The sequence below is a fragment of the Oncorhynchus masou genome, unplaced genomic scaffold (genome assembly GCF_036934945.1).
Source record: "Oncorhynchus masou masou isolate Uvic2021 unplaced genomic scaffold, UVic_Omas_1.1 unplaced_scaffold_2091, whole genome shotgun sequence".
Taxonomy (NCBI): domain Eukaryota; kingdom Metazoa; phylum Chordata; class Actinopteri; order Salmoniformes; family Salmonidae; genus Oncorhynchus; species Oncorhynchus masou.
In genome coordinates, this window is record NW_027008572.1 from 52,817 (window position 1) to 80,574 (window position 27,758).

At 44.5% G+C, this 27,758-nt stretch overlaps 1 protein-coding gene across 1 annotated transcript; it reads right to left on the reverse strand.

Annotated features, from left to right (window-relative positions):
- On the reverse strand, window positions 1–27,758 carry LOC135532894 (legumain-like). Its single transcript, XM_064960322.1, is given in 14 exon segments — window positions 1–637; window positions 2,554–2,621; window positions 3,480–3,650; window positions 5,514–5,726; window positions 11,684–11,767; window positions 12,133–12,239; window positions 14,752–14,818; window positions 16,484–16,546; window positions 17,593–17,668; window positions 18,037–18,119; window positions 18,534–18,615; window positions 23,454–23,551; window positions 25,385–25,546; window positions 27,669–27,758. Coding segments are annotated over 13 exon segments (1,359 nt in total). The 5' UTR covers window positions 25,520–25,546; window positions 27,669–27,758; the 3' UTR covers window positions 1–525.

Sequence of the window (27,758 nt, forward strand, 5' to 3'; positions counted from 1 at the left end):
GGGGGGAGCAGAACTGACATTAAGATCAGAAACTAGGTGAACTTCACCCTACTGCAGCAGAGCTACCAGCAGAGCAGAGCTACCAGCAGAGCAGAGCAGAGCTACCTGCAGAGCAGAGCAGAGCTACCTGCAGAGCAGAGCAACCAGCAGAGCAGAGCTACCAGCAGAGCAGAGCAGAGCTACCTGCAGAGCAGAGCTACCAGCAGAGCAGAGCTACCTGCAGAGCAGAGCAGAGCTACCTGCAAAGCAGAGCTGACAACCAAGTGGGCAAACTGGCTCCAGATCTCCTCTCAGTGTTCATAGAAATCAGAGCAGTAAAAAAATAAAAAAATAGAAAAACATTCTTCTCATCAAAATCAAAACAAACTGTCACAGGGATATAGTGAATTTCAACATAAAAAAAAAAACATATTTAAAAAAAGGTCTCATTAAAACTGGAGGGGAAAAAAACAAGTTTGAAATCAAAGCTATGATTAGAAGAGAGTAGTGATTAAAAAATAAAAAAGATTCAAACTTTATTTCTTGTCAGTGAAAAGACGAGACTCGTCTTCTCAGACACCCCTGTCTGTAGACACAGCAACCTGATTGGAGGTTTCTCTCTTCAACTAGACACACTTTCTCGATTGTCATCAGGATACTGAGGGGGGAGACAGAAAAATAACACGATTAGACCATGGAAGCAGCTCACTGGAAATGAAATAAACCTTAAACAAAAAAACAATTTTTTATTTTTGTTGGTCAAATCGTACATTAGTGAAACTTGTCTTCATTGAAAAGCTTGAATTTTAACATGTAACGCAAGGTTGGGGTCACTTCCAATTACAGTGCCTTGCGAAAGTATTCGGCCCCCTTGAACTTTGCGACCTTTTGCCACATTTCAGGCTTCAAACATAAAGATATAAAACTGTATTTTTTTGTGATGAATCAACAACAAGTGGGACACAATCATGAAGTGGAACGACATTTATTGGATATTTCAAACTTTTTTAACAAATCAAAAACTGAAAAATTGGGCGTGCAAAATTATTCAGCCCCCTTAAGTTAATACTTTGTAGCGCCACCTTTTGCTGCGATTACAGCTGTAAGTCGCTTGGGGTATGTCTCTATCAGTTTTGCACGTCGAGAGACTGAATTTTTTCCCATTCCTCCTTGCAAAAACAGCTCGAGCTCAGTGAGGTTGGATGGAGAGCATTTGTGAACAGCAGTTTTCAGTTCTTTCCACAGATTCTCAATTGGATTCAGGTCTGGACTTTGACTTGGCCATTCTAACACCTGGATATGTTTATTTTTGAACCATTCCATTGTAGATTTTGCTTTATGTTTTGGATCATTGTCTCGTTGGAAGACAAATCTCCGTCCCAGTCTCAGGTCTTTTGCAGACTCCATCAGGTTTTCTTCCAGAATGGTCCTGTATTTGGCTCCATCCATCTTCCCATCAATTTCAACCATCTTCCCTGTCCCTGCTGAAGAAAAGCAGGCCCAAACCATGATGCTGCCACCACCATGTTTGACAGTGGAGATGGTATGTTCAGGGTGATGAGCTGTGTTGCTTTTACGCTAAACATAACGTTTTGCATTGTTGCCAAAAAGTTCAATTTTGGTTTCATCTGACCAGGGCACCTTCTTCCACATGTTTGGTGTGTCTCCCAGGTGGCTTGTGGCAAACTTTAAACAACACTTTTTATGGATATCTATAAGAAATGGCTTTCTTCTTGCCACTCTTCCATAAAGGCCAGATTTGTGCAATATACGACTGATTGTTGTCCTATGGACAGAGTCTCCCACCTCAGCTGTAGATCTCTGCAGTTCATCCAGAGTGATCATGGGCCTCTTGGCTGCATCTCTGATCAGTCTTCTCCTTGTAAGAGCTGAAAGTTTAGAGGGACGGCCAGGTCTTGGTAGATTTGCAGTGGTCTGAGACTCCTTCCATTTCAATATTATCGCTTGTACAGTGCTCCTTGGGATGTTTAAAGCTTGGGAAATCTTTTTGTATCCAAATCCGGCTTTAAACTTCTTCACAACAGTATCTCGGACCTGCCTGGTGTATTCCTTGTTCTTCATGATGCTCTCTGCGCTTTTAACGGACCTCTGAGACTATCACAGTGCAGGTGCATTTATACGGAGACTTGATTACACACAGGTGGATTGTATTTATCATCATTAGTCATTTAGGTCAACATTGGATCATTCAGAGATCCTCACTGAACTTCTGGAGAGAGTTTGCTGCACTGAAAGTAAAGGGGTTGAATAATTTTGCACGCCCAATTTTTCAGTTTTTGATTTGTTAAAATTGTTTGAAATATCCAATAAATGTCGTTCCACTTCATGATTGTGTCCCACTTGTTGTTGATTCATCACAAAAAAAATACAGTTTTATATCTTTATGTTTGAAGCCTGAAATGTGGCAAAAGGTCGCAAAGTTCAAGGGGGCCGAATACTTTCGCAAGGCACTGTATCTTCAATGAGGAAAATGTGGAATTTTCTGAATAGAAATTGAATTGATCTGAACCCTTGTGGGAAGGTGTAAAAAGAGGTATGAGATGGATACAGTACCAATCTGTTCGATATCCTGACCCACACAGGTTGAACAACGCATACAGGTGCCGCAGATGATACCCATACTGCAACACAAGAACACACGTCACAACTTCCACATACTGTACTCTGATCTAACTTAAAATCACAACAATGACAACTGGGACAGAGCTGTGGAGAGACTTGGGGGCTGGGGCTGGGTCAGAGCTGGTGAGGGCTGGGTCAGAGCTGGTGAGGGCTGGGTCAGAGCTGGTGAGGGCTGGGTCAGAGCTGGTGAGGGCTGGGTCAGAGCTGGTGAGGGCTGGGTCAGAGCTGGTGAGGGCTGGGTCAGAGCTGGTGAGGGCTGGGTCAGAGCTGGTGAGGGCTGGGTCAGAGCTGGGGAGGGCTGGGTCAGAGCTGGTGAGGGCTGGGTCAGAGCTGGTGGGGCTGGGTCAGAGCTGGTGAGGGCTGGGTCAGACCTGGTGAGGGCTGGGTCAGAGCTAGTGAGGGCTGGGTCAGAGCTGGTGGGGCTGGGTCAGACCTGGGGAGACCTGGGGCTGGGTCAGAGCTGGGGAGGCCTTGGGGCTGGGTCAGAGCTGGGAGACCTTGGGGCTGGGTCAGAGCTGGGAGACCTTGGGGCTGGGTCAGAGCTGGGGAGACCTGGGCTGGGTCAGAGCTGGGGAGACCTTGGGGCTGGGTCAGAGCTGGGGAGACCTTGGGGCTGGGTCAGAGCTGGGAGACCTTGGGGCTGGGTCAGAGCTGGGGAGGCCTTGGGGCTGGGTCAGAGCTGGGGAGGCCTGGGTCAGAGCTGGGGAGGCCTGGGTCAGAGCTGGGGAGGCCTGGGTCAGGCTGGGGAGGCCTGGGTCAGAGCTGGGGAGGCCTGGGTCAGCTGGGGGGCCTGGGTCAGAGCTGGGGGGCCTGGGTCAGAGCTGGGGTACCCTGGGGGCTGGACGGGCTGTACGTACCTCAGTGGAAAACCAGTCTGAGCAATGTGTCTTGTAATGACTGACAGCATCCTTGTAGCACTGGTGCTGCGTCAGATCCATCTTCACACTCAGAATTTTCGGATTCTCGTGGTTAACGCCCGTCACACACTGCACCACCTTCACCATCTTCTGTCTCAGCTGCTCAACCGCCTAGTGGACACACAGGACACAGACAACCAGAACAGTTCTCCAAGGTCCCCACTTCTATTAAATAACAGAAGCATCTTATGATAAAGCCCGGGTCATGTTCATTAGGCACTAAAACGGAAAACGATCCGAAATAGAGCGAAATGGGGAGGTACCATGCGACTTCATTGAGAAACACTTTGGTTTCCATTACCGTGTGCCCAGATACATACAACCCAGGTTCGTCAGGAAATAATAAAAAATAAAAAAAAAGTTTAAAGAAGTGTAAAGTAAACACTATTTCCTGTCCATTACGCCTCTCAGAGATGGAACGCAGTGGTTAGAGTGTAGAGGCGGCAGGGTAGCCTAGTGGTTAGAGGGGAGGGGCGGCAGGGTAGCCTAGTGGTTAGAGTGTAGAGGCGGCAGGGTAGCCTAGTGGTTAGAGTGTAGAGGCGGCAGGGTAGCCTAGTGGTTAGAGGGGAGGGGCGGCAGGGTAGCCTAGTGGTTAGAGTGTAGAGGCGGCAGGGTAGCCTAGTGGTTAGAGGGGAGGGGCGGCAGGGTAGCCTAGTGGTTAGAGTGTAGAGGCGGCAGGGTAGCCTAGTGGTTAGAGGGGAGGGGCGGCAGGGTAGCCTGGTTGGTTAGAGTGGTTAGAGTGGGAGGGGGGCAGGGTAGCCTAGTGGTTAGAGTGTAGAGGCGGCAGGGTACCCTAGTGGTTAGAGTGTAGAGGAGGCAGGGTAGCCTAGTGGTTAGAGTGGAGGAGGCAGGTAGCCGGCAGGGTAGCCTAGTGGTTAGAGTGTAGAGGAGGCAGGTAGCCTAGTGGTTAGAGTGTAGAGGGCAGGGTAGCCTAGTGGTTAGAGTGTAGAGGAGGAGGCATAGCCTAGGTAGAGTGTAGAGGAGGCAGGGTACCCTAGTGGTTAGAGTGTAGAGGAGGCAGGTACCCTAGTGGTTAGAGTGTAGAGGAGGCAGGTACCCTAGTGGTTAGAGTGTAGAGGAGGCAGGTAACCTAGTGGTTAGAGTGTAGAGGAGGCAGGGTAGCCTAGTGGTTAGAGTGTAGAGGCAGGGGCTAGGTACCCTAGTAGTTAGAGTGTAGAGGAGGCAGGGTAGCCTAGTGGTTAGAGTGTAGAGGAGGCAGGGTAGCCTAGTGGTTAGAGTGTTGGACTAGTAACCGGAAGGTTGCGAGTTCAAACCCCTGAGCTGAGAAGGTACAAATCTGTCGTTCTGCCCCTGAACAGGCAGATAACCCGCTGTTCCTAGGCCGTTATTGTAAATAAGAATTTTTCTTAACTGCCTCACCGCCTTGTTAAATAAAGGTAAAAAAGGTAAAAAAAATTTTTAAAAACTCCCGTGGAGTGAAAGAGGTGTGGGACTGCTGGGTCAGAGCTGGGGAGACCGGTACCGTTTACAAGGAATTTATTCTGTCACACGGTCAACCTACCCTCTCCTACCTAACTTAGCACCACCTGGTGCACTAACCAAAATACAGGGGGTGGTCCGCCCAGGTCTTAGGGTGTGTATAGACAGTAAATACTACAGGTTATGTATACCCGCAGGCCTCTTGCCTAAGCACACCCAAGGTGCCTTCCCCTTTCCCCCTTGGAACAAAAACAGAATAACAAAACAATTTAAATGATCACAACAGTCCTTTGGACATAAACAAATGACCAGCTACAAAAACACTTCACAAAAAAAGCTCTTGAGAAACAACCAACACAGGATATAACAATAAGGCCTCTCCCCCTGATCAAAACACTTTTACAGCTTCAGAAGGAGAATGGAAGACAGCTGTTTCTGACAAGAGGGTAGAGGTCAGCTCCAATCATCAATGGGGCCGAACAATCAGCTGATTGGGGAATTTCACACACACACATACAAACAAAACCACAACACAGAAACTGGGGAATGTCACAATTACCTTGAGGTGTGAGTAGAGAGCTGGTTGAGATACTCCTTGGCTGTGGCTGTGTATGTCCTATTGAGGATGGCCATAGGGACGTCAGGGCTGGGGATTAGACCTGGCTCCACTACAGGCTGCAGGGTCATGGGGGCAGGCCGGGCGTTGGCATTACCTTGAAAAGACTTTACCTTCATATTGGCCAGAGTCTAGGGAAAGATTACACAAATATAGATATAGTTGGTTCAACACAGAGACCCCCAGTTGGTTCAACACAGAGACCCCAGTTGGTTCAACATAGAGACCCCCAGTTGGTTCAACACAGAGACATTTACATTTAAGTCATTTAGCAGACGCTCTTATCCAGAGCGACTTACAAACCCCAGTTGGTTCAACACAGAGACCCCCAGTTGGTTCAACACAGAGACCCCAGTTGGTTCAACATAGAGACCCCCAGTTGGTTCAACACAGAGACCCCCAGTTGGTTCAACACAGAGACCCCCAGTTGGTTCAACACAGAGACCCCCAGTTGGTTCAACACAGAGACCCCCAGTTGGTTCAACACAGAGACCCCAGTTGGTTCAACACAGAGACCCCCAGTTGGTTCAACACAGAGACCCCCAGTTGGTTCAACACAGAGACCCCAGTTGGTTCAACACAGAGACCCCAGTTGGTTCAACACCGAGACCAGTGGCTACCAGTCATTCAGGGTCTGTTTTGAGCCCCACATTTTTAGCAAAAACAAATTGATTGGCTGAGTGTTCTGTCACTCATGGAGACACATCACTGCAACATCTACGGGGAGAGCTCGAAAATTCAAGCCCCTTTGGGTGCTGCCAACATTAGAATTGCCCATCCAAGAAGGCTCAAGGCCATTTGCCACAGATGATTTGACGTCAAATCATGTTATATCTACCGTAGCTTTGATTGGACTGATCAGATCAACATCTAACTTTCAAAATCTTAGCTAGCAGTCGTCATCATGAATCATGGGGCGGCAGGGTAGCCTAGTGGTTAGAGTGTTGGACTAGTTACCGAAAGGTTGCAAGTTCAAATCCCGAGCTGACAAGGAACAAATCTGTCGTTCTGCCCCTGAACAGGCAGTTAACCCACTGTTCCTAGGCCGTCATTGAAAATAAGAATTTGTTCTTAACTGACTTGCCTAGTAAAATAAATAAAAGGTAAAAAAAAAAAAGTATTAAAAAGTTTACAATCTACTGGCAAATCCTTTTAATCCTTGTCATATGAAGAGAAATTATAGATAAAACGTATTGGTGCTCATCGGCAATTTGTCAAACATTACACAACAAGTTGGAAATCTGCAAATTCGACAACGAGTGGTTTGGGAATGAATCAGTGGCTAACTGCAAGCTTTACATACACCTTAGCCAAATACATTTAAATTCAGTTTCTCAATTCCTGACATTTAATCCTAGTAAAAATTCCCAGTTTTAGGTCAGTAAGAATCACCACTTTATTTTAAGAATGTGAAATATCAGAATAATAGTAGAGTGATTTATTTCAGCTTTATTTCTTTTATCACATGCCCAGTGGGTCAGAAGTTTACATCCACTCAATTAGTATTTGGTAGCATTGCCTTTAAATTGTTTAACTTGGGTCAAACATTTCGGGTAGCCTTCCACAAGCTTCCCCAACAAGTTGGGTGAATTTTAGCTCATTCCTCCTGACAGAGCAGGTGTAACTGAGTCAGGTTTGTAGGCCTCCTGACAGAGCTGGTGTAACGAGTCAGGTTTGTAGGCCTCCTTGCTGCACACGCTTTCAGTTCTGCCCACAAATTTTCAATAAAGGTCAGGGCTTTGTGATGGCCACTCAATACCTTGACTTTGTTGTCCTTAAGCCATTTGCCACAACTTTGGAAGTATGCTTGGGGTCATTGTCCATTTGGAAGACCCATTTGCGACCAAGCTTTAACTTCATGACTGATGTTTTGAGATGTTGCTTCAATATATCCACACACTTTTCCATCCTCATGATGCCATCTATTTTGTGAAGTGCACCAGTCCCTCCTGCAGCAAAGCACCCCACAACATGATGCTGCCACCCCTGTGCTTCACGGTTGGGATGGTGTCTTCGGCTTGCAAGCCTCCCCTTTTTCCTCCAAACATAAAGATGGTCATTATGGCCAAACAGTCCTTTTTTGTTTCATCAGACCAGAGGACATTTCTCCAAAAGGTACAATCTTTGTTCCCATGTGCAGTTGCAAACCGTAGTCTAGCTGTTTAATGGCAGTTTTGGAGCAGCGGCTTCTTCCTTGCTGAACGGCCTTTCAGGTTATGTCGATATAGGACTCATTTTTTCAGTTTCCTCCAGCATCTTCACAAGGTCCTTTGCTGTTGTTCTGGGATTGATTCGCACTTTCGGACCAAATTACATTCATCTCTAGGAGACCGAACAAGTCTCCTTCCTGAGCGGTATGACAGCTGCGTGGTCCCATGGTGTTTATACTTGCATACTATTGTGTTAATATGATTAGAATATTACCCTCTGAGACCATAACTCTGAAACCATATGATAGTATGAAATTGATTAGCATCATTAGACTATTTTAATGCTGTGTGTGATTTAGTCAGTAGAATTATATCTGAGAGTGTTGTTTGTAGTTGGAATTAATGTTTTGGTGACAATATATCTAGTGTCTTGATAACGGACTGTCTGAGCAAGAGTCGGGCCGACCTTGGCTGGGGCCCTCAGAGCTTCCCAGGGTCTCGGCACTGAGAGCTTCCCAGGGTCTCGGCACTGAGGACTTACCCGGGTCTCGGCACTGAGAGCTTCCCAGGGTCTCGGCACTGAGAGCTTCCCAGGGTCTCGGCACTGAGAGCTTCCCAGGGTCTCGGCACTGAGAGCTTCCCGGGTCTCGGCACTGAGAGCTTCCCCGGGTCTCGGCACTGAGAGCTTCCCCGGGTCGGCATGAGAGCTTCCCCGGGTCTCGGCACTGGGAGCTTCCCCGGGTCTCGGCACTGAGAGCTTCCCCGGGTCTCGGCACTGAGAGCTTCCCGGGTCTCGGCACTGAGAGCTTCCCAGGGTCTCGGCACTGAGAGCTTCCCAGGGTCTCGGCACTGAGAGCTTCCCAGGGTCTCGGCACTGAGAGCTTCCCAGGGTCTCGGCACTGAGAGCTTCCCAGGGTCTCGGCACTGAGAGCTTCCCAGGGTCTCGGCACTGAGAGCTTCCCAGGGTCTCGGCACTGAGAGCTTCCCAGGGTCTCGGCACTGAGAGCTTCCCAGGGTCTCGGCACTGAGAGCTTCCCAGGGTCTCGGCACTGAGAGCTTCCCAGGGTCTCGGCACTGAGAGCTTCCCAGGGTCTCGGCACTGAGAGCTTCCCAGGGTCTCGGAACTGAGAGCTTACCAGGGTCTCGGAACTGAGAGCTTACCAGGGTCTCGGGACTGAGAGCTTCCCAGGGTCTCGGCACTGAGGACTTACCCGGGTCTCGGCACTGAGGACTTACCCGGGTCTCGCACTGAGGACTTACCGGGTCTCGGCACTGAGGACTTACCCGGGTCTCGGCACTGAGAGCTTCCCAGGGTCTCGGCACTGAGAGCTTCCCAGGGTCTCTCCCTACGTCGGCTGGGTAGCAGGACAGTGTGGGCGTATGATAACTAATGTTTTGTGTGTAAGTATGTGTGTCACTATAAAAGTAGGTCTTTGTACTGTGCACGCCAGAACGTTCCCATGAATAAACATGTGACTATTGTGGATTGGCCCTCTGTCAGTTTTCATTCGACCAGGATCTTACAAATTCTGGTGTGCAGACAGAGTAATATAATTAAATTGGGTTATATACCTTGAGAACATAATTCTCTTATGATATTGTTTGTACAGATGAACGTGGTACCTTCAGGCATTTGGAAATTGCTCCCAAGGATGAACCAGACTTGTGGAGGTCTACCATTTTTTTCTGAGGTCTTTGCTGATTTCTTTTGATTTTCCCATGATGTCAAGCAAAGAGGCACTGAGTTGAAGGAAGGTCTTGAAATACATCCACAGGTACACCTCCAATTGACTCAAATGATGTCAATTAGCCTATCAGAAGCTTCTGAAGCCATGACAACATTTTCTGGAATTTTCCAAGCTGTTTAAAGGCACAGTCAACTTAGTGTATGTAAACTTCTGACCCACTGGAATTGTGAAACAGTGAATTATAAGTGAAATAATCTGTCTGTAAACAATTGTTGGAAAAATAACTTGTGTCATGCACAAAGTAGATGTCCTAACTGACTTGCCAAAACCTATAGTTTGTTAACAAGAAATTTGTGGAGTGATTGAAAAACAAGTTAATGACTCCAACCTAAGTGTATGTAAACTTATGACTTTAACTGTAATATTATATATATATATTTGATCAATTCCTTTCTTAGATTTATGTGTATTTTGAGTACCGGTATATGTTGTGAAACTGTTAGATGTTACTTGTTAGATATTACTGCTCTGTTGGAGCAAGAAGCACAAGCATTTAGTTAGATACTACTGCCCTGTCGGAGCTAGGAACACCAGCATTTAGTTAGATACTACTGCACTGTTGGAGCTAGAAACACCAGCATTTAGTTAGATACTACTGCACTGTTGGAGCTAGGAACACCAGCATTTAGTTAGATACTACTGCACTGTTGGAGCTAGGAACACCAGCATTTAGTTAGATACTACTGCACTGTTGGAGCTAGAAACACAAGCATTTAGTTAGATACTACTGCACTGTTGGAGCTAGGAACACAAGCATTTAGTTAGATACTACTGCACTGTTGGAGCTGGGAACACCAGCATTTAGTTAGATACTACTGCACTGTTGGAGCTAGGAACACAAGCATTTAGTTAGATATTACTGCACTGTTGGAGCTAGGAACACAAGCATTTAGTTAGATACTACTGCACTGTTGGAGCTAGAAACACAAGCATTTCGCTACACCCACAATAACATCTGACCAATACATTTTATTTGAAAACGTGTTAAACAAATATTTTTGATTCTTCAAATAGCCACCCTTTACCTTGATGACAGCTTTGTACACTCTTGGCATTCTCTCAACCAGCGTCAGCTGGAATGCTTTTCCAACAGTCTTGAAGGAGTTCCCACATATGCTGAGGACTTGTTGGCTGCTTTTCCTTCACTCTGCGGTCCAACTCATCCCAAACCATCTCAATTGGGTTGAGGACGGATGATTGTGGAGAACAGGTCATCTGATGCAGCAATCCATCACGCTCATTCTCGGTAAAATAGCCCTCACCCAGCCTGGAGGTGTGTTTTGGGTCATTGTCCTGTTCCAAAAGCCATGAGTCTCACTAAGCTCAAACCAGATGGCGTATTGCTGCAGAAGGCTGTGGTAGCCATGCTGGTTTTAGTGTGCTTTGAATTCTAAATGTAACACTGACAGTGTCACCAGCAAAGCACCATCACACCACCTCCTCCATGCTTCACGGTGGGAACCACACACGTGGAGCTCATCCGTTCACCCACACAGCGTCCCACAAAGACAAAGCGGTTGGGACCAAAAATCACAAATTTTGACTACAGATCAAAAGGACAAATTTCCACCGGTCTAATGTCCATTGCTTGTGTTTCTTGGCCCAAGCACGTCTCTTCTTATTGGTGTCCTTTAGTAGTGGTTTCTTTGCAGCAATTCGACCATGAAGGCCTGATTTACACAGTCTCCTCTGAACAGTTGATGTTGAGATGTGTCTGTTACTTGAACTCTGAAGCATTTATTTGGGCTGCAATCTGAGTCTGGTAACTCTAATGAACTTATCCTCTGCAGCAGAGGTAACTCTGGGTCTTCCTTTCCAGTGGCGGTCCTCATGAGAGCCAGTTTCATCATAGCACTGGATGTTTTTTTGCGACTGCACTTGAAGAAACTTTCAAAGTAAAACTTTTCCGTACTGACTGACCATCATGTCTTAAAGTAATGGACTGTCGTTTCTCTTTGCTAATTTGAGCTGTTCTTGCCATAATATGGTCTTTTACAAAATAGGAGTATCTTCTGTATACCACGCCTACCTGATTGTCTCAAAAAGCATTAAGAAAAAATATTATCCTATTTAACTTTTCTTTTAGATTTAAAGCTAGACAATAGATTTGAAGTTAACAGAATATATTGTGATTCCTTATCGCCATTTCAATGGGAATTAGTTACTTTTCCCCCCCTCTGAATCCCTCACCTTGTTTCCAAATTGCTTGACGTGTCTGGTGTGGCTCTGGACGATCTTGAACTGACTCATTAGGGTCTTCTTGCTCAGGTCCCCCTGAACAACAAAATCAGGGAGAGGAAGACATTAATCACATCAGTCTTCCATCCAATCAAATCAAATGTATTTATAAAGCCCTTCTTACATCAGCTGATGTCACAAAGTGCTCTACAGAAACCCAGTCTAAAACCCCAAACAGCAAGTAATGCAGGTGTAGAAGCAAGGTGGCTAGGAAAAACTCCCTAGAAAGGCCAAAACCTAGGAAGAAACCTAGAGAGGAACCAGGCTATGTGGGGTGGCCAGTCCTCTTCTGGCTGTGCCGGGTGGAGATTATAACAGAACATGGCCAACATTTTTCAAATGTTCATAAATGACCAGCAGGGTCAAATAATAGTAAACACAGTGAACAGTACCAGACTTACCACATCAGAGTTTTCCATCCAATTAACACTGTACCAGTCCCCCAGGTAGGTCTTCCTCTTCTCGTCATAGTAACAGGCACTGGAGCTGGTTGCTGTGGTGGCATACACTGAAGGAGAGACATAATGATTTATTAAGACACTGGAAGAGGGAGAGTGTTAAAAACAGGCTATATGGCTTCCAGGACACTGGTTATACACCATCACAAAATATGGTAGAGGCCACGGCTGCGAATACAGAGTTCTCCCTCCGGAAACCTCTCTCAAAGCTAAGGAGCCGGATCACGTTCTGATCAGGATTGATTTAAGGTGGCTACTGCTCCCCCCCCCCCCCTACCTTAAGGTTTCTCTCTACTCACCCTCTTACGCACCATGATGATGAAGTCTCTCTCTGCAATGATTTGAACGAACAATCCCCAAAATATTTACTGACGTTGTCGTAGTGACCAGATCTACCCTTAACCCATAACTTAACCCTTTATACACCTACCAGTATACCGACCAGACCTACCGTAACACTTTATACACCTACCGGTGTACCGACCAGACCTACCATAACACTTTATACACCTACCATTATACCGACCAGACCTACCATAAGAACCCTTTATACACCTACCAGTATCCCGACCAGACCTACCATAACTTAACCCTTTATACACCTACCCGTATACCGACCCGATCTACCTTAAGAACACTTTATACACCTACCGGTATACCGACCAGACCTACCTTAAGAACACTTTATACACCTACCGGTATACCGACCAGACCTACCATAAGAACACTTTATACACCTACCAGTACACCGACCAGACCTACCATAAAACACTTTATACACCTACCAGTATACCGACCAGACCTACCATAAGAACACTTTATACACCTACCAGTACACCGACCAGACCTACCTTAACACTTTATACACCTACCGGTATACCGACCAGATCTACCTTAACACTTTATACACCTACCCGTATACTGACCAGACCTACCATAAGAACACTTTATACACCTACCAGTACACCGACCAGACCTACCTTAAGAACCCTTTATACACCTACCAGTACACCGACCAGACCTACCATAAAACACTTTATACACCTACCAGTATACCGACCAGATCTACCTTAACACTTTATACACCTACCGGTATCCCGACCAGACCTACCATAAAACACTTTATACACCTACCAGTATACCGACCAGACCTACCTTAAGAACCCTTTATACACCTACCAGTACACCGACCAGACCTACCTTAAGAACCCTTTATACACCTACCAGTACACCGACCAGACCTACCATAAGAACACTTTATACACCTACCAGTACACCGACCAGACCTACCATAAGAACACTTTATACACCTACCAGTACACCGACCAGACCTACCATAAGAACACTTTATACACCTACCAGTACACCGACCAGACCTACCATAAGAACACTTTATACACCTACCAGTACACCGACCAGACCTACCATAAGAACACTTTATACACCTACCAGTACACCGACCAGACCTACCATAAGAACACTTTATACACCTACCAGTACACCGACCAGACCTACCATAAGAACACTTTATACACCTACCAGTACACCGACCAGACCTACCATAAGAACACTTTATACACCTACCAGTACACCGACCAGACCTACCATAAGAACACTTTATACACCTACCAGTACACCGACCAGACCTACCATAAAACACTTTATACACCTACCAGTATCCTGACCAGTATACCGACTTTGGGTTGTTAATATAAAAATGGGCTGTTTTTGGAATGCGTAAAGCACAACAGTAACTGTAATTGCGGGGCTGGAGGGTAGTAATTTCAAACAACGACACGTCTGTCTGCTCCTTACGGTTAGGAGAGCTTAAAAATAGCACCTTTATAGTTGAAGGCTCTTTTGAGTCATAAAAGTGCATTGAAATAACTTAGAAACTGGTGTGTTTGGGGGGTGGAGTCAAAGAGCCGTTAAAGAGAGGTCAACCTCGTCCCCCAGTCACGAGGGACGGTCAACCTCGTCCCAGTCACGGTCAACCTCGTCCCCCAGTCACGAGGGACGGTCAACCTCGTCCCAGTCACGGTCAACCTCGTCCCCCAGTCACGAGGGACGGTCAACCTCGTCCCAGTCACGGTCAACCTCGGCCCCCCTCTCGTCCCCCAGTCACGGGGACGGTGCCTCGTCCCCAGTCACGAGGGACGGTCAACCTCGTCCCCCAGTCACGAGGGACGGTCAGCCTCGTCCCCCAGTCACGAGGGACGGTCAGCCTCGTCCCCCAGTCACGAGGGACGGTCAACCTCGTCCCCCAGTCACGAGGGACGGTCAGCCTCGTCCCCCAGTCCCCAGTCGTCCCCCAGTCAGGGACGGTCAGCCAGCCCGTCCCCCCAGTCACCTCGTCCCCCGAGGGACGGTCAGCCTCGTCCCCCAGTCACGAGGGACGGTCAACCTCGTCCCCCAGTCACGAGGGACGGTCAGCCTCGTCCCCCAGTCACGAGGGACGGTCAAGTGCATCTTTAAAGATTAAAATAAATTGTGATAGTGTTTTGGGTTTGTTCCTGGAAAGTGATAGAGTCACAGGGGAGGTTCAAGCGCAGCGTAACTCACCATTGATGTCATCAGGCAGCTTGGTCATCATTGATCCTGACCCACAGGCATCAATATAGAACACCAACTGTGTAAGAAGATTAAGAACAAGATCAGTCAGTCGACACTATCTTCTCCTGTACTTTCAGTGGAAGTAACGCTATGACAATGTTCGCCAAAATATTTAAATCAACTGGAAAACCGGGAAAAAAGTTTGATGCTATCAATCTAGTAGTATCCAATTTTAAAATCAGAAGGATTTTTTGTTTTTTAAACAGGTAAAAATTACACCTAACGTGCTGACTAGACCGGGTATACGAGTGCGTATGTTGATTTTGTCTACCCACACCAAATGCGATCAGGACACGCAAGTTGAAATATCAAAACGAACTCTGAGCCAACTATATTAATTTGGAGACAGGTCAAAACGCATGAAAGAGTCAACGCAATTCAGCTAGCTAGCTTGCTGTTGCTGGTAAATTTTTCCTGGGATATAAACTTTGGGTTGTTATTTTACCTGAAAGGCACAAGTTCCTCTACTTGACAATTCATCCACAGATAAAAAGGTAAACAGAGTTTGTTTCAAGTAATCTCTCCTCCGTCAGGCTTCTTCTTCGTTGGACTTTATATGGCGGTTGGCAACCAACTTTGAGGTGCTTTACCACCACCAACTGGACTGGAGTGTGAACCTCAGTTCATCTTTTAATCACCCACATGAGTATATGCTCCTAACAACCAATGAGATGGAAGAGGCGGGACTTGCAGTGCGTCAAGCATCACAAATAGAATCAAGTTCTATATTAGCTCTTCGCTACGCAGACACTCGTTGACGCGCGAAAGCAGGTTGGATGAAATGATTGAATAACATGCATGTGTACATTTATTGTATAATGAGAGCAGTGTGGCCAGAATGGAACAGCAGGGACTGTGGAGAGAGAGACACACACACACAGTAATATAGTTGTATGGTGGTATTATACATGTTGTATTGTAGATATATAGCGGTGTAATAATGCTATTTGATGTACTGATTTATCTGTTGTTTTATGGGGAATGTAAGTAGTATCTTAATGTGTTTGGGCGCCAGGAAGGGTAGCTGCTGCCTTGGCAGGAACTAATGGGGATCCATAATAAACCCGAGGAAGAGTAGCTGCTGCCTTGGCAGGAACTAATGGGGACCCATAATAAACCCCAGGAAGAGTAGCTGCTGCCTTGGCAGGAACTAATGGGGACCCATAATAAACCCCAGGAAGAGTAGCTGCTGCCTTGGCAGGAACTAATGGGGATCCATAATAAACCCCAGGAAGAGTAGCTGCTGCCTTGGCAGGAACTAATGGGGATCCATAATAAACCCCAGGAAGAGTAGCTGCTGCCTTGACAGGAACTAATGGGGATCCATAATAAACCCCAGGAAGAGTAGCTGCTGCCTTGGCAGGAACTAATGGGGATCCATAATAAACCCCAGGAAGAGTAGCTGCTGCCTTGACAGGAACTAATGGGGATCCATAATAAACCCCAGGAAGAGTAGCTGCTGTCTTGACAGGAACTAATGGGGATCCATAATAAACCCCAATAAGAGTAGCTGCTGCCTTGACAGGAACTTTGTGTACTATCAATCAGAATAGTGTATGTCTAAGATCAACATTAAATGTCATTTTGGCATATTGTTACACGAGATTTCATCAACTGCAGCCTGTCATGTGATGATATGTCCTCCACAGCCAGAAAACAATAACAAGTTTAACTTCCACACCTTTTTGTATTTCTTGTTCTTATGCATGTAGTTAATAACGTCCATGAGGTCGGCAGCATAGAGCTGTAGAAAGAAGAAAAACACAACATAAAAGTTTCATTTTTGTTGTTTTTTTGTTGACCCCCCCCCCCTCAGTACAATAACATTTATTTTAGCTTAACCCCCCCCCCCCACAAAAAATAGAGGCACTAGAAACGCATGAGGTCCAAGCCACAAAAGTCAGTGACAAGATCATTCAGTTTTTTTGCCTTTACCTCCCTTATCTCACCTCATTTCCTCACATATGTAGACTTATTTTTCTACTGTATTATTGACTGTATGTTTGTTTTACTCCATGTGTAACTCTGTTGTTGTATGTGTCGAACTGCTTTGCTTTATCTTGGCCAGGTCACAATTGTAAATGAGAACTTGTTCTCAACTAGCCTACCTGGTCAAATAAAGGTGTTCTCAACTAGCCTACCTGGTCAAATAAAGGTGTTCTCAACTAGCCTACCTGGTCAAATAAAGGTGTTCTCAACTAGCCTACCTGGTTAAATAAAGGTGTTCTCAACTAGCCTACCTGGTCAAATAAAGGTGTTCTCAACTAGCCTACCTGGTCAAATAAAGGTGTTCTCAACTAGCCTACCTGGTCAAATAAAGGTGTCCTCAACTAGCCTACCTGGTTAAATAAAGGTCAACTTCTCAAATAAAGGTGTTCTCAAGCCTACCTGGTTAAATAAAGGTGTTCTCAACTAGCCTACCTGGTCAAATAAAGGTGAAATAAAATAAAAATAATTCAGTCACTCACTCTTTCCCACAAAACACTTACTGCTGAGTGAGAGAACATAAATTTCATTCATCCAGTCTTAAATATTAGATCTTTATGATAGACTCAAACTGTTCTGAACGATTGTTTAAAAAAATAACTACATATGTCAGCGGTCTATTTCACAGGGCAGAAATAGGTCATTCATCCACATGCAAAGGGAGAAGTGTCCTAAACAGCACCCTATAAAGCACACTATTTTTTGCCCAGGGCCCTGTGAACAGGGAGCCCTTTGTGACAGACCCGATAGATAGCGTTGAGACAAACATTGACCGAGGAGCACAGGATGTGTTAATATACTAACCTCATCATTGGGGAAGGCCAGCAGACCAGGCGCTCCGTGAGCAGTGATGTACACAAACACATGGTCGTTGGGACCGCTGTCAACAGGAAGAGAAAAATAAAGCCTTCTTTGAACAAAATGTGAACTGAAAGATGACAAAATAAAACATTATTTTTTTTTTTTTTTTTTTAGAGAACACAAGTACAGAAACATTACCTGAAAAAAAAAAATAATAATAATAAAATAAATAAAAAAAATAAACAATGAAACATTCTGTTCAGAAAATGTATAACAGTACCTTGTTCTAACAAATTATTTTCATATCATTTTAGAATTCTACCTTAAAGTTCCGGAATAATTTCTCCCTCGTGTAGACCTTTCTACAATACATTCCAACCCATCCTCCATGCCCTCACTCAAATTCCTTTTCTCCATCATTTCTCAATCCTCCCTTTCATTACTTGCCTCTTCAGTACCTTTCCAGAACCCCACTTTGTACTGGCAGAGTCACCCTTCAGCACCGCCAGGAAGTTGTCAGGGGTCACAGCCTGCAGGACACAAAACACATCATTAATAGACAAACACAACACGACATTGTGAACATTACACTATAGTGCATGTAAACAGAAGATATATATCTTATCTGTTCCATTTGTATACAACATTGATTGTTTTGTTTTTTTTACCTTTATTTAACTAGGCAAGTCAGTTAAGAACAAATTCTTATTTTCAATGACGGCCTGGGAACAGTGGGTTAACTGCCTTGTTCAGGGGCAGAATGCCAGATTTGTACCTTGTCAGCTCAGGGGTTTGAACTCGCAACCTTCCAGTTACTAGTCCAACGCTCTAACCACTAGGCTACCCTGCCGCCCCATTGTTGATCGTTATGTAATGATATTAGCTCCATAGACAGACACACAGACAAAGAAAAAAAGGGCATTTGAAACGTTCCATCCACTCACGGTTCTAGTGTAGTCTTTGGGGACTCCCTTGTAGACGTTTGTCCCATTGGGTCGGTTGATCACCACCCCTGGGGTGGGGTTTCTGAAAAACAAAGAGGGTAGATAACCTGAATCAGATACATTCCAGGAGGAAACGCAGGACAGACAGATCTGTTTTATGACCGTAAAAAAAACGTACAGGACATTTATACACTCCCTTCCACTGTGACCTTAACCTCTCTAGGGTACACTAGCGTCCCACCTCGACAACAGCCAGTGAAACTGCAGGGCGCCAAATTCAAAACAACAGAAATGTATTTTACACCATTTTAAAGATACACTTGTTGTAAATCCAGCCACAGTGTGCGATTTCAAAAAAAGCTTTAGGACGAAAGCAAACCAAAACGATTATGTTAGGTGAGTGCCTATTCACAGAATAACATTTTTCCCAGCCAAAGAGAGGATTCACAAAAAGCAGAAATATAGATAAAATTAATCACTAGCCTTTGATGATCTTCATCAGATGACACATGTATTGTGTAACATGAAGTCCCATGAGTATGTTTTGTTCGGTAAAGTTCATATTTACATCCAGAAATCTGAGTTTACATTGGCGCGTTGTGGTCAGAAATGCATTGTCTCAAACAAACATCCGGTGAAAGTGCAGAGAGCCGCATCAAATGACAGAAATATTCATCATAACATTGATAATCAATACAAGTGTTAAGCATGGAGTTATAGATAAACTTCTCCTTAATGCAACCGCTGTGTCAGATTTCATGCTAGGTCTGCACCGAGCCACAGAAACGCATACAGCCATTTTCCAGCCAAGGAGTGTCACCAAAGTCAGAAATAGCATTAAAATGAATCACTTACCTTTGATGATCTTCACCTGGTGGCACTCCCAGGTCTCCATGTTAGACGACAAATGTTTGTTTTGTTCGATAATGTCCCTCTTTATGAGCAAAAACCTCCTTTTTTGTTCGCGCGTTTTGTCCATTAATCTGAATGCAGAAGGCGCGAGCACTAGTACCAGGATGAAATTTTTTTTTTTAAAGTACAATAAAAGTTAGTATTAACATGCGAAACGATGTTTAAAATTAATCCTTCGGTTGTTTTTGTCATAAATAATCAATAATATTTCAACCGGACAAAAGTTTGGTCCGTAGGAAAGGTGAAACAAGAAAGGCGCGTTCCCGATCAGGGCGCGTGGCTGATGAATGGAAATTTCCACTGGCCACTGATTGAAAGTGCTGTATCTCCCTCATTTTTCAGAGTAAAAGCCTGAAACAATGCCTAAAGACTGGTCACAATGAGAGGAAGGCACAGAGCTCGTGAACTGGGTCCTAAGTCTTCTAAGGCTTCCAATGGAAAAACAGCCTTTCAAAACAATAGTCCTTCCTGGTTGGATCTTCCTCAGGTTATCGCCTGCCATATCAGTTATGTTATACTCACAGACATTATTGTAACAGTTTTGGAAACTTTAGAGTGTTTTCTATCCAAATATACTAATTATATGCATATCCTATATTCTGGGACTGAGTAGCAGACAGTTTAATTTGGGCATGCTTTTCATCCAAAATTCTGAATGCTGCCCCCTACCCGAGTGAAGTTAAGCAAAGCACCTAACCACAAAACTAGCGTCGGGGTACTGTGGCTGATCCGTGTGTGTGTGCGGAAGGGTGGACAGTGTACTCTGATGGGGTTCACCTTGGGGTCATGAGAGGGGCTGCACCAAATGATTGATGTATTATAATAATTGATTATGCTTATGTTGTATTAATAGAAGTGGAAGGGCTATAAGACCCCTCCCCCACTAAATCTATAGGGTCCTGGATCACAGATTAGCAATATATATATATTCATTATAAGGTTTAATACCTTTCCACAGTTCATTTCTAGTCTCTGTCCCTTATAAAGAAACGGTCTGAGAGATGCGTAAGTTATTATTGTCTGTCTGTGAGAAAGCGCCTCAAGGCTAAAAAAGATTCATGGACATTTACTGCTGAGCCCTGCTGAGAACTATTTTCTCTCCTGCAAGTTTGTATAACTATATATGCATGGTCTTGGTCTCATGAGTAGAAGGTGTTAACGTAGGCAGTGGCATCACTAGGGGTTGACTGCAAGCATAATTAAAGCAACTTGGACACTTTCCTATTTGGCAGAACTTACTCGGAAACATGCGCGCTATGTTCCCGTTGTCAACTTCTAGTCTGCAATTGCATTAATAAAAGTTTGATTGATTTACATAAAGATATTGTCTAATTGCTGATTTCGCCAATAAGCCAATGATTGACAAGGAACTCACAGGCCTTGAAAGTCTTGTGTCTCCCATCTAGGGCCCATAACTCACAGGCCTGGCAAGTCTCGTGTCTCCCATCTAGGGCCCATAACTCACAGGCCTGGCAAGTCTCGTGTCTCCCATCTAAGGCCCGTAACTCACAGGCCTGGCGAGAAAAGAGGAGCTAAATGACGTCCTTGTGACTTCCACAGCAGCGTCTCACGAGTTCCAAACGGTTTCCCCATGGGCCTGGCCATCTGCATACCACAGCACGGCGAGGACAGGGTTTAGGCCTGTGCATCCACAGATAGGATGATGTACATGCGCTGCCTTAGTCTCAAGAACGTAACTATTGCAGAACAAACTCCTACTAACCATCTTGTGCTGGTGACATCAGAGGACTGTATGGCTATGGTGATTATAAACTATTTACATGTGTAAATATTTGAATGAACATAACAAGCTTCAACAACCGAGACATAAACTGAACAAGTTCCACAGACATGTGACTAACAGGAATTGAATAATGAGTCCCTGAACAAAGGGGGGGGGGTCAAAATCAAAAGTAACAGTCAGTATCTGGTGTGGCCACCAGCTGCATTAAGTACTGCATTGCATCTCCTCCTCATGGACTTCACCAGATTTGCTGTGAGATGTTACCCCACTCTTCCACCAAGGCACCTGCAAGTTCCTGGACATTTCTGGGGGGAATGGCCCAAGCCCTCACCCTCCGATCCAACAGGTCCCAGATGTGCTCAATGGGATTGAGATCTGGGCTCTTCGTGGCCATGGCAGAACACCGACATTCCTGTCTTGCAGGAAATCATGCACAGAACAAGCAGTATGGCTGGTGGCATTGTCATGCTGGAGGGTCATGTCAGGATTAGCCTGCAGGAAGGGTACCACATGAGGGAGGAGGACGTCTTCCCTGTAACGCACTGCGTTGAGATTGCCTGCAATGACAACAAGCTCAGTCCGATGATGCTGTGACACACCGCCCCAGACCATGACGGACCCTCCACCTCCAAATCGATCCCGCTCCAGAGTACAGGCCTCGGTGTAACGCTCATTCCTTTGACAATAAACATGAATCCGACCATCACCCCTGGTGAGACAAAGCAGTGACTCGCCAGTGTAGAGCACTTTTTGCCAGTCCTGTTGGTGGGTTTGTACCCATAGCCAATGTTGTTGCGGTGATGTCTGGTGAGGAGCTGCTTTACAACAGGCCTACAAGCCCTCAGTCCAGCCTCTCTCAGCCTATTGTGGACAGTCTGAGCACTGATGGAGGTATTGTGCGTTCCTGGTGTAACTCGGGCAGTTATTGTTGCCATCTTGTACCTGTCCCGCAGGTGTGATGTTCAGATGTACCGATCCTGTGCAGGTGTTGTTACACATGATCTGCCACTGCGAGGACGATCAGCTGTCCGTCCTGTCTCCCTGTAGCGCTGTCTTAGGCGTCTCACAGTACGGACATTGCAATTTATTGCCCTGGCCACATCTGCAGTCCTCATGCCTCCTTGCAGCATGCCTAAGGCACGTTCACGCAGATGAGCAGAGATCCTGGGCATCTTTCTTTTGGTGTTTTTTAAAGTCAATAGAAAGGCCTCTTTAGTGTCCTAAGTTTTCATAACTGTGACCTTAATTGCCTACCGTCTGTAAGCTGTTAGTGTCTTAACGACCGTTCCATAGGTGCATGTTCATTAATTGTTTATAGTTCATTGAACAAGCATGGGAAACAGTGTTTAAACCCTTTACAATGAAGATCTGTGAAGTTATTTGGATTTTTAACCAATTGTCTTTGAAATACAGAGTTTATATGTAGGGCTGGGCGATATGGTAAAGATAACATATCACAATATTTTTCACATTTGACTGTATTTTATGTTGTCTAACAATAACATGTCTAAATGTGCTTTATGAGTAGTGAGACCCTGGGCTGGCAACACTATAAGTCATGTAAATTTGGTCTTTCTCTATTCTGATTGTTTTATACTGTTCAATTCATATTCAACCAAAAATTATTTCCTGCATTTTTCATACATTTCCTGCACTAGAGAATTTCCACACTGCCATTGTAGGGCTGCACGATATTGGCAAAAAAAACTCTAGGCCTTATTTTTAACCAAATGTTGCATTTACAATTTGATTTGACTTGTGATTTAGATCAAATCACTTGGGTGAACTGTTGGAATCAAATATAACATTCATTCTATATTTAGAATATAAATAATAGTGAGCACTTTGAATACGGTTAACTAGGAATTAGCAGCTAAGACAATTTGGCTAAAACTTGAAGACTGAACACAAATGTCTTGTGGCCAAAAAGATGCACTCCTTGAGTGACAGGGGGTGGGCCTAGATCTGTGGTGAGCGTCATGGCAAGTGTGTGTAAACTTTTTTTTTTTTAAATGGCCATTACACACGGCATATCACATTTAACAAAACAAACATTAAAATACCATAATAGAAGGTAAAAGCCCAAACCAGTCAATGCATCAGTACCGGTATATAGTAAAAAAGCCCTAAATTAATGTGATGACAGTCATCCTTTATATCGTTATATATAGGCTGAGATAGTTGATTAAATTATTGTTGATGTCGCCCAACCCTAGGACACCGTTCAGATGGAGAACAGAAAGGAAGTGGAAGTGAATACTCACTTCTCATTGGTTGCCAGATCATCATACATCATCACAACAATCTGCTTGTCAGGGATGCCATTCTTGTGGACGATCTGGTACGCATGGCAAGCATCGGCCTAGGAAGATAAATAAGGTACTGTAAGTCAACAAATGAACTCCATCACATACTGATAAATGAAAATCAATCAATGAAATCAATCAATCAATGAATCATACTACACCAGCACTGATGCTCGTCGGATGTGGCAGGGCTTGAAAACCATTACAGACTACAAATGGAAGCACAGCCAAGAGCTGCCCAGTGACACGAGCCTACCAGACAAGCTAAATCCCTTCTATGCTCGCGCCGAGACAAGCAACACTGAGGCATGCATGAGAGCATCAGCTGTTCCGGACGACTGTGTGATAACGCCCTCCGTAGCCGACATGAGTAAGACCTTTAAACAGGTCAACATTCACAAGGCCGCATATAGAATAACTATCTTCAAAGTAATGACTCGGGACGTCGGGTTTGAAATGAAAGCTTCTTTTAGTAATACTACTTGTTCACGTTACATTTAACAACTTTAGATTCTACAAAACAATAAAAGAAAGTTGATAGCGAAAGTCAGAATAATCACTTGTACATAACTGCCGCGTTCTCTCTCTACTTCCTGTCGCAAGGCATTCTGGAACAGTCAAAAAGCATAATCCAATACTAACTAATACAAACAAAAATATTTATGTAGTTCTCTCAATCCCCAACACATGAATTCTGTGAAGTGCTTTGAAAGGCTAGTCATGGCTCACATCAACACCATTATCCCAGAAACCCTAGACCCATTCCAATTTGCAGACCACCCCAACAGATCCACAGATGATGTAATCTCTATTGCACTCCACACTGTCCTTTCCCACCTGGACAAAAGGAACACCTATGTCAGAATCCTATTCATTGACTACAGCTCAGCGTTCAACACAATAGTGCCCTCAAAGCTCATCAATAAGCTAAATACCCTGGGACTAAACACCTCCCTCTGCAACTGGATCCTGGACTTCCTGACGGGCCACCCCTAGCTGTTGAGGGTAGGTAGCAACATATCTGCCATGCTGATCCCCAACACTGGAGCCCCTCAGGGGTGCGTGCTCAGTCCCATACTGTACTCCCTGTTCACTCATGACTGCATGGCCAGGCATGACTCAAACGCCATCATTAAGTTTGCTGACGACAACAGTGGTAGGCCTGATCACCAACAACGACGAGACAGCTTATAGGGAGGAGGTCAGATACCTGGTCGTCTGGTGCCAGGACAACAACCTCTCCCTCAACGTGATCAAGACAAAGGAGATGATTGTGGACTACAGGAAAAGGAGGACCGAGCACAGCCCCAATCTCATCGACCGGGCTGTAGTGTAGCAGGTTGAGAGCTTCAAGTTCCTTGGTGTCCACATCACCAACAAACTAGAATGGTCCAAACAACAAGACAGGCGCGAAGAGGGCACGACAAAACCTATTCCCCCTCAGGAGACTGAAAAGATTTAGCATGGGTCCTCAGAACCTCAAAAGGTTCGATAGCTGCAACGTTGGTTGCATCACTGCCTGGTACGGCAACTGCTCGGCCTCCGACCGCAAGGCACTACAGAGGGTAGTGCGTACGGCCCAGTACATCACCGGGGTCAAGCATCCTGCCATCTAGGACCTCGATACCAGGTGATGTCAGACGAAGGCCCTAAAAATTGTCAAAGACCCCAGCCACCCCAGTCATAGACTGTTCTCTCTGCTACCACATGGCAAGCGGTACTGGAGTGCCAAATCTAGGACAAAAAGGCTTCTCAACAGTTTTTACCCCCAAGCCTCCTGAACAGGTAATCAAATGGCTACCCGGACTATTTGCAGTGTGCCCCCCTCAACCCCTATTTTACTCTGCTGCTACTTTTTGTACATGTTCAAACTTGAACTTTGCACTTGCCTGGTGTCTGTAGTTGTGCCAGCCATTGGAGCCAGCGACAATCACCACCCAGTTCTTCCCGTTTCTAGACTGCTGCATGGGGCAAGCATTAGCCACCAGTCCTATACTGAGGCCCAGAAGGGCTAGAGTCAACATGATCCTCTCCCAGTGTCCGTCTGTGTCCTGGAAAAGGATAAATACATTTAAAAAAAGGTGTTATCACTGTGATCACATTCACTGCATGTGGAAAGGACGTCACGTTGCTTAGCGTGTTTTCGGGCACCTACACAGTGCTCACAGTGCTCAAACTCCTCACCTTCACAAACACTTAAGTGTCTTCCTACCGGTCGCAGCCACTCAAAAAACTAGCAACTGACCAGCGCAAAACGTGGACACAAGGCCGAGGAGTACGTCTCACATCTCCATGTGTTACTAACTAAATGTTTAGTTTTAGTCTCCACTGTCCTTAACAGTCAACGATGATACTCACACACATTCTTTTGTAAAATACTAGTTAGCTACAGAGCAGTCGTGTCAAGTACTTAAGGTAAAAATATTTTAAAGTACTACTTAAGTTAGTTTTTGGGATCATTTATATTTCTGACAACTTTGACTTTCTCCGCTACATTCCTAAAGACAATAATGCACATTTTACACTGTAAAATAAGAATTTGTTCTAAACTGACTTGCCTAGTTAAATAAAGGTTAAATAAAAATGTACCATTGTGCTCTCATTGAAAACACTGACATAAACTATTTCCACTTTAAGTTGACTTAAAAGTGCAGATCTCGGTTCCTTATCGCTTACGTTTGACTCATCCTACGGTCTAAACTTTTGTTGCATAATATACTTTTTTTTTCATATGATTATGGTGGGCCGAGTTCTCTGGACTTTACTACCTTTAAATAATACTTTTAAGATCAATTGGATAAAACAATTCCTAAGAATAAGACGCGCGTCTATCTGGCATTTCTTTCCTCGCCGTGTCTCCTCTACTTGTGGTGGCCTTAACTTCATGTTGCTTTGCGATTATAATATTGACAAAGTTCCAGTGAAACGTTCGGCTTTTCATCGGCAGGTTTTCTTGTCATGGTCCTTCATTTATAAACATATTTTTCTCCACACAGATATTATATATGGAATAAATCGGGACATATTGTATTAAAATACTTCTTTGTTCTTAGAATATTGGTTCCGAAGTAATATCCTATTGGTGAGCCAACTGGTAAATGCAGAGGGTCTTTTACTCAGTTATAAGGAATTCGTATCACCTTACAAGGTCCCTGTAACACCTAAAGATTTTGCAATTGTTTTAGATGCCATTCCCTCAGGTGTTGCTCTGTTATTCAGGAACATGTCAAGACCCTCAGAGCCGACCTTCTATTGACTCATCAGTAGGAAAGATTTGTTTATCTTTTGGTCCGTTGAACAACAGAGCGATACAAACCTTCAGCAGGATGTTGTCATGCCTTTATTGGAGCAGATTTATTGATAATATCTGTTGAAAAACGTGTGGATGTTGACACGCATATACCTACTTGTTATTGTCCTGCCAACCACTATATGAAGAAGTTGAAGGAAAACATCAACTCAAATTGCTCCTTTTGTAATGACCACCCAGAAACAGTGTTGCATCTTTTTTGGCATTGTATTAATGGAAGAAAACTGTGGCAAGACATCAGTAGGTTTATAATTGAGCACATTCATGAAGATTTTACACTATTGTGGAGAGATGTACTGTTTGGATTCTTCACCTATAATAGAAATAAGCTGAAACAATTTTATGTAATTCATTTCATTATTCTTTTGGCCAAATTCCATATTCACAAATGTAAATTTACAAACGAAACACCACATTTTCTTACCTTGCAAAAATAAATTGAACTGTATTTTAAGACAAATAATCTACTAACAAAAAAAGCTGTTAGATTTATAAGTGTCTGTATGTCCCTTAAAGTCCTTGTGTAATGTGATATTATACACCCCAATTGTCCTTTGTATATTATTTATATATACACTTGTGTTCCCACATGTACTTCCTGTAATGATTTGATGTTAAAATATATATTTTTTAAAATAAAACACTGACATCCGGTTTGCCGTCAACCTTGTACCATCTTAAAGCATCATAAGTGCTGTTGATCCTATGGCTGCCAACAAACATTGCTAGCTAAGTTAGCTGTTACCTACTTCATCATTTACAAAGCACAGGTCTCGCTACAAGTAGCACAGTATATCACTGTAAATTATCTCAAGTTAGCTATATTTAGAGGTGCCGTAGAAAATTAAAAAACCTTTGATTACCTTTTTTTTTTAAAAAACCTCTTTGCTGCTATCAGGAAGACTCCCAAAAACGTGTGGAGCTGGGACATGCGACAGGACTTTTATACACAT